The sequence below is a fragment of the Halyomorpha halys genome, unplaced genomic scaffold (genome assembly GCF_000696795.3).
Source record: "Halyomorpha halys isolate HHAL.00 unplaced genomic scaffold, Hhal_1.1 Scaffold1196.1, whole genome shotgun sequence".
NCBI lineage: Eukaryota > Metazoa > Arthropoda > Insecta > Hemiptera > Pentatomidae > Halyomorpha > Halyomorpha halys.
In genome coordinates this window covers 569,962-578,439 of record NW_027110542.1, presented here as the reverse complement: position 1 = coordinate 578,439, position 8,478 = coordinate 569,962, and the positions used below count along the sequence as shown (strand labels likewise).

The 8,478-nt window shown below is 27.3% G+C and overlaps 1 protein-coding gene across 1 annotated transcript in view; it reads right to left on the bottom strand.

Moving 5' to 3' along the window:
• The window catches only part of LOC106688761 (5'-3' exonuclease PLD3), a gene marked incomplete in the record, with an annotated part of 11,371 nt that extends 2,893 nt beyond the window's left edge, over window positions 1-8,478 (bottom strand). Inside the window, 8 exon segments of the mRNA XM_067048734.1 lie at window positions 87-226; window positions 676-807; window positions 3,312-3,503; window positions 3,975-4,109; window positions 6,455-6,635; window positions 6,751-6,909; window positions 7,611-7,711; window positions 8,376-8,478. Of these exon segments, the coding sequence (XP_066904835.1) occupies window positions 87-226; window positions 676-807; window positions 3,312-3,503; window positions 3,975-4,109; window positions 6,455-6,635; window positions 6,751-6,909; window positions 7,611-7,711; window positions 8,376-8,411 (1,076 nt within the window).

Genomic DNA, 8,478 nt, shown 5'->3' with positions numbered 1-8,478 from the left:
CCTGGTAAACATAATGGTCAAAATAGCAACTCATTTTTGAAGAAATATCAATTCATGATTCATTAAATGCCCAAAAAGAGATTTACTGTGGCTTAGGAGTGAACATCATTAATGGCATGTAATCCATCACAGCGATATATATAAATTTATCTGCAGCCTCAATGGTACTTAGAATACTATCTATGTCGGAAGTCCATCCATCTGGACATAGAGGGGCAGGTGAACTCTGAAATAAAGTGAGATAATGGAAAATAAGTAATAAGTATTATTTGACAACACTTACAATTTAACCTGATTAATATTCAATAATAGCATTAAAAGATTATATAAAGTTATATGATCTAATTATATTAGTTTTGGAGGCCAAACTTTAGATTGATGGTAACTGTTATTTTTTAACATCACCAGTTTGGTTACATATTTTTTTTTGTAAGATCAGTTAATACAATATCCTTTCATCAAAACATTATCCTGATTGCAATACACTGAACTTTGAGATTACTAAAAAAATAATTATGAATTCACAACATTGATACTCATTTATGTAAAGAATACTTAAAATTTAGAGTCTGAAACTCTTTATAGAATAATACGGTATGAATAGAAACTATACTGGAAAATATTACTAAAAAATTCAGCCGAACAAAAGTTATAAAAGGTAAGTTTTGGACTTACAGATATGTATGTAGAAGATTTTGTGCCATTAATGTAAATCTGAACTGGGTCAAGTCTATTGATCTCAGTAGATAACTCATCTGGCCACTTATCAGGAATGGTAGAATCTGACAAAGCTAATAACCAATACACCTAAAAAATCAATGAATAGATTATTGATTATTAATAGAGAAATTATTTGATTGCAAATACCAAGGACAATGGTTATTTTCTATAATATACTTGAACATAATATATCATTTACATAATTACACCGAAATAAAATAATTGACACAGAACTGTTTATATTTTAGATATTTAGATTTCATAATATCTAAAATGATTACCTCATTTCTTAGATAAATGTATTTTAAATAGATCTTACTGTGTCCAAACATTGAACAAATGAACAATTTTGATCTAAATAGAAATATTAAAAAACATAAGCTCTGATTGAACACAATTCTTAGTACAAGAGCACAGATGTTACCCATTACTTTGAAGGATGTTCAAATCTTAAGAATCAATCCATGATCAACAATTGATATTCTGAATCCTTATTTGATAGGTGGTATGGTTATGACAGTAAAATCTTCTCTCATGTGAAAATCGTTTGAATTTGAAAAATAAACATTAAATAAATTTTAATATGAATTCTAGGAAACACCAAGATTGAGCAACAAGGTAAGTTTACAGCCTGGTGTTAATACTTTTTCGTATTTTAATTATTGCTTTCTATTCATTAATGGCCAAGAAGAAATATCATAAAGGTTAATTACAGGGGCATTTTCAAAGATACAGAATTTGACACTCTCCTATATTAACAAGATATAATTTGAACTAGGGATAGAAAGTTATTTCAAAATAAACTACTGACATTGACTATACCATACCAAATTACATGATTATTTTGCATAGGTTCATCTATTTATTTTTCAACAAATTAGTTGTCACCTTAGAAAATTAAAGACTAGTGCAGGTTGGAGAAGAGACATTTATCTTGAGAATTATGATCAGGACAAAACTGTTACTTTACAAACCAAACCCAATATTTTACGCTTGTTAACGCCATAATATAATTATGTTGTAAATAGTATTTTTAGTATTTAGTTTTATAGTTTTATTAGTATTTAATTTAGTTATATTTATTTTTATTTGTATTGTTTTATTTAGATTTAGTTGTTTGAAAAGAAAAATGTGTAAAATTATATTTGTTTGTAATAACGAGTAATAGAGACAGTTGCTAGGGGTGATCATTGTTGCGTCACCTAGCTACGGACCGACCATCTTAGTTTTTTAGAGCAGTTGCGACTAATTAGTGGCCCTGATAGCGTCCTCAGCAGACCTGTCTGCGTTTGGTTGATAATAGTTTGGACCTTTTTTGTGAGTCATTACAGTTCGGAACCAGACCTTTTCTGCGTTTCTGGCCTTTGAGTGCAATATGAGTTGTTGCTAATCAATCGACTCATATAATTAATAAAAACAACTGGACCCTGTCTGCTCTCAATGAGTGCCAGTGTAGCCATCTTAGCTTTTGGGACATCGACTGTTTGTAAGCCATTGCACCAACTTTGGACCAGTTTGAGAGTTGCAGCGGAGTATTTAGCAATGGAGCTTCTACCTACACATCTCGACAAGCAGAATATCTTCCTCTGACCAATCGGAGTGGATTAACTGTCGACCAGTATTTATTTTACATATTATTTGTTTTTTTGTAAATTAGTTTATTTTATTTTAATTTTCATAATTTCATAATTTATCTAATTTTATTTTTATTTTTGCTTGTATGTTTTATTTATGTTAGTTTTTTAGTTGTTTTTTTTTTACCATGTATAAATTGAATCAAATAAATGTTTAATCTGAGCCAGTTTTGTTTTTTTCATTTTTAAAGCCTTCCAACAAAAAGACATAGTCGATTTGAGGTAGCTTTACCAACACTAAATCAGTTATTCTGATCATAAACAATTATTGCAAACAAAACTGGATAATCATTCATTTGGAGTATCATTCCAGAACAGCATTGTATCAGAAAACAGGGAATGATGTGGGGAGGACATATGCTTATAATACTTTATATATTATGAGAAATTAAAGTGATAAGCAAACTGTGTTCACTATGGAATGTAATTCCAATTAAATAATACCCAGGAAGCAAGGTTAAGTACAGCTAATAGTTATATGAAATCTCAGGACTAATTTATTGTAGAAAATTAATTTAATTATTCTAAATGAAAAATATTATGTATATTTTGAAAATTGTAATTTGCATAGAAAATATAATATAATTAATGTGTTGTTGTTGAGACCAAAGAGAAGCAAAGCAATACTTGTTTTCTTGTTTTTTTCTTTGGTATAAAAAAAAATCTCTAATTTATAACAATTTGGTAGCAGAGCGTGGTTTGAGTTTAGAAGGTTAATTGTCAAGAGTTATTGCGTATATTAGGGTATAAGAAAGTTTTATAGTTTTATTTATTATTATTATTTTTTGACAAATCACTGAAATAAACACAAAGGACAATGAATGCCCTGGCATTTGGAATTGAGAAGCTTCCAGCAGGAAATAATGGCATCTGGTCGATGAAAATTGATCCACAAGATTATTGGTGGTATCTGGCAAAAACCATTAATTTTTAACACAATAATCAATTCCAACTTACCTCAAATACTTTGGCCATGTCTTCGACAAGGCAAGAACAATTTGTCATGTAGAGACCTAATTCTTTTATATGTGAAAGTGACCTCCAATCCATATTAGCACTTCCGACATAAACAACTTTCCTATCGACTATCCATAATTTGGTATGTGAAATACCACTTCCCAAAAGGCGGGCCATATTCAAATTTTGAACCTAATTTAATAGAGAAAAGATGAATTAATTATTGTTCAAAAATAAAGTCAGAACATGCAATAGAACAGAAATAATAATGATAATGCAATGGCAAAACATAATTAGAATTTTAGAAACAATATCATGTTTTGCTCACTATTTTAGTGGAATATCAACATAAAATTTAGTTGTAACTAACTTAAATTTATTAATAAAAACAAACAGTAGAGGTTACTAACATAATTTTTCAAATGATATTCCTGATAATATAAGTTAAAAAACTAATTACTGTTTCATTATACAAGCATTTTACTGAAGACATGGTTTCAAGAATGAAACGTTAATTTTAATTTTTTTAAAAATAAATTTTTGTTTAGACAGATGAAGTATCAAAGCTTTAGTGACAATACAAACCAGATGTTTAAATAAAGTGATAATTAATTAGCAATAACTTTAATAGATGTTCATGTTTTCTAAAATAGGATAACTCACTTCTGCCACTCCCTTTCGAGTGAATATTTCAGTGTCTAAGTCAGGCATTGATTTAATCGGTTCACTTTGGACAATACGGATTTTCAAACCTCTAGTTGTCCCAGCTTCCAATAATGATTTAAAGATATCTTCTCCCTATCAATCCAAAAAAATATACATAAATAACTCAATTTTTTCAAAAATTAAAATTTCTTGATTATTCTAACAAAAAAATTTAAATATAACCAACATAATGAACATTTTAATAGTAAGTAGGAAAATTTTTTTGTTTAATAAATAATCAATTAATTATAGTAAATAATATAGGATCATTAGAAAGAAACATGAAAATAATTTCCATAGGATTTCCATTAAACTATTGTGAAGTAAAGAATAATTTTTTATTTGATAAAATCCGTCTTTACAACCTGTCTATTGTGTAACTGGGCAGACCAGAGATATTTTCCAGGTTTGCCTATGGAGATTTCTTTGGAAGATAAATAATGTAATAAAACACAACAATCTCTTTCACTAATATTTCTTCCTGCATTCGTAAGGAACAGCAGGAAGGATAACTGTTTAGAAAACACTAACTTATAAGTTTTTAGACAAAAGGTGCTATCTAAGCAATTTCAAAATTAAAAAAATAACAAGCATTTCTTACATTCATTTTCTCAACAATGTTTTTTCTAGTTATTGTAGAACCTAAATACTTTCTCATCAAATATTTTAGTTCTCAATTAAATAAGACAGATGAAAGATAATCACCTTTTTTTAAACCGAAACGAACCTTAAACTTCTCACAATAATAATTAATGAACCAAACTCTATTAACAATTGTGGTCATGCACATCTGTAATAGACTCACTAACTTGTTTCACATTCCCAGTTCAATCAAAATAATATACAGCTTTTGGCGGTGAATAGAATTGTAAGCCTTCTTCAAATTTATATAAAGTTGATGAACTATCCCATTGTATTTCAAACTATTTCTGCAGTATTTGCCGTAGTAAAAAATTTGATCCATAGTTGAACGATTTCAAATAAAACCTAAATTGATCATCTCTGTTAATTCCCTCAGCATATTTCATGATTCTACTATTTACTTTTAACATCAATATTAAAAAAACAACAAAAAATGTAAACGATATAATCAAGGATAAATATCTGTAAATATACTATTATATTATTACATAGGATTCTCAAGACACCATTGAAACAAATAACAAAATCATTTGAGAATTTAATCACTATAAGATTTAGTTATAATTTGAATATTAACAACTTCAAAGGTTGTCACAATGATGGGTTCATATGATGAGCTATTCTTAATTATGTTGACAGATTTAATTCAATATTAACAGAGATGGAAATAACATAATAGAATAAAAAAAAACTGTCAATAAGACACACAACTTACTGATAATTAAAATTTTTTTGAGAATCACCCTTAACTCCTAACTCAATGACTGTCTCAAGGAACAGTAGTTGTTCCTATTGTTCATATACAATCCTAGAATCTGCAAGCTTGATTTATGAATTTATAAGCAGTTAAAAATCAAATAACTGTTTAGAATGACAGCCCTGGTTCTTGAAATAATAACCATCACCTTAGTTTGAGCTTGATTTTATGCTATTATCATAAAAATACTTATTATGGAAATTAATTTATCATTTTTCCGTGGTTTTATAAAAATTAAAATGAATTAGAGATCAAAAATTATAAAAAATAAACCTTGGCCATTATTTTCAGGTTATATTTATACATGTATACACCCAAAAAACAAAAAAGCCCTTTTGAAGTCAGTGTTGAATTTTGTCAATATATTGAATGCTTGTATAGCACATAGCAACAATATTGAAATGTGTTCTATATAAACCATGTTCAATAATATTGGTTGTGTAAGGTGGACATAAAAAAAATATGTTTGTTTTTTTCAACAATATCACTGTGTAACACTTGTTATATATTAGCAACAACAATCAAAATATGTTAATAGAGTTGCTAAAAGTAATTAAAAAACAAAAATAGGCAAATTATAACTTTGAAAAAATTGTAATGGCACACAGTATTTTTTTTTTAAATTGGACATTATACTACATATCAACTTAAATGGTTTAGTTGTTAAAGCATTAAAATTAATAACTTTTATATTTTTAATAGTAGTAGGTTGAAATTTTAATAATTTTCTGTTTCATCAATAATTTATGCTGTTTCAAATCCATAGTAAATTATTTTGTTTCTAAATTTTGAAACCTTTCTTCAATATAATATTTATTATTGCACTATATGGATTCTATTTTATATATTATTAATAGTTGATAATAATACAAATACTTGTCAATTTAGAGAAAAAAAATAAGGAGAACCAAAACAAAAACCTTGATAATTAATAATAATAAAATTGAACTAATATAATAAAGACTGTCAGAAATTGGAAAAGTTTTTATCATTACATACCCTGAAATAAAATGTGCCTATGAATTTAATGGACAATTACCTTTTCAGATCCAGGGAATGAATGCACATTTGAATCCCTGAGAGTCCAATAAAATGATGCTATTTCAATTGACTCATTTGCTTCTTCTATCATCTCTTTCCAAACATCATATGTGGACCTGAATGGAGTGCTACCATTTCTGTAAGACATTCCATCAGGTATAGTTTCTACTATTGAGAGACTGGAAAAAATAAAAATAAACATAATAAGTTTAAGAAGATTACAGTATTATTCCATAATAATAAATTAACACACAAAAAAAAAAAAAAAATACCACAATGTAGTTTTATTAATACCTGCAATTTTGAAGACACCTATTTCTGAAAAGATCTTGAACAGCTGATCTATGATGTTTTTCAGCAGCATCAAGTAATGGTAAAATAACAAGAACGATAAGGAGCAGAATGATGGTGATTGGAACACATGAGGGCTTGAACCACCCTTTTTGCCCCCACCTATAAAATGTAATACATAATTAATGTCCTTCATGGCAGATATAATAAAAACAGCAAACATAAACTACAATTTCTAAGCTATTTTAATACTACTAATATAATATTTTTGCTTAAGCTGTGATACATTGTAGCTCTAAAAGAAAACCTTATAGCATTTCAAAAAAAATATAGTTTATGTTTCAAAATACATATGGAAAGAATTCTTAGAATCGAGAAAAAAAAAATATCTATAGATATCCTACAAAACAATGATCGAAATGAAATGTCTCTTGAATTATGCATTGATTTTTTTTATTATTATTTTTAAAATATAAAAATCAAACAGTTGAATTTTTGAGTTATGAGACGGAGAGACAATACTTACTGTCTTTCCAATAATACTTACATATTTCAATGATATAAATGAAATCCATGGTTACAAAATATCTCAAATCCTGTTTAATTTTATCTTATCAGTTAAATTTTATCTCAATTAATGGAAATGAAGGGAACAAGAGAAAAATGATCTGAGCCACATTTTTTAACACCTTTAGATGACAAGGAGTGGTCAAATATTAACAAAAAATAAAAATAAAATAAGACTCACTTTCTCCTGCACCCTGCCAATTAAATTTCTTAAGTTTTTTTAGACCATAGTTGTGATAGATACTATATACTCATCACAACTATTTTTGAATATGAAAAATAAAATTATGACTTACATATCATTATAACGTTCACCAAAATCATCCTGGTCAGTTCGAAGCATATATCTTGAATCCCATTCATCATAATCGTCTGATGGAACTCGATCAATGTGGCGCTAAACAGAATATGTTTATCAAAAATACAAAACTTAACTTTAACAATATAAAACTTTCATGGACTGAAGGATAATTCTACATTAATCAGCTAAAAAATTAATCAATCAAAATACAATAGCATGCTCAAATTTTCAATTTTGTAGTCTGTGTAGCTGGATTGTTAATTCAATATTCAGTTGCTATCTGATTTTTTATTTTAAAAAGCAATAGACATTGACTTATCCTTTCTAATTAGTTTAAAAGAGATCATATGAAGAGCTCAAAGCAAAAATATCACTAGTCATACAAAGAAAATTATTCAGTAGACCAATTTCGAAACATTCAGATTCTTATTTAATGTTTAATATAGTTAATAATCCATAATATCATAAGTAAACAAGTTGTAATCATGGTGTTAGATAGAAAAAAAAACATAATGGAGAGATTTATAGATAGACAAAGGTACATTTTACAAAAAAAAATTGATCAGTTTAAATATAGTGATTTATAATTTTATTGCCCCAATCCATTTATTTACATTAAATCAGCATAATATTTTTTTTTTTTAAAACAAGGTTTTAAGAAATAATGTTATTATTAAAACAGAAGAATGAAATATTACTTAAAATGAATTATGTGTTTATAAGAAATAGTATAATCAAACACTTAATGATAGTTTACAACCTTTGGTTTGTCTCGTAATGTCTTAGGAATCGTCATATTTAAGACTGTTCGGGCTTAACTAAATCTTAAAATAATAGAACCAAATGTAAACCATTATCACAAC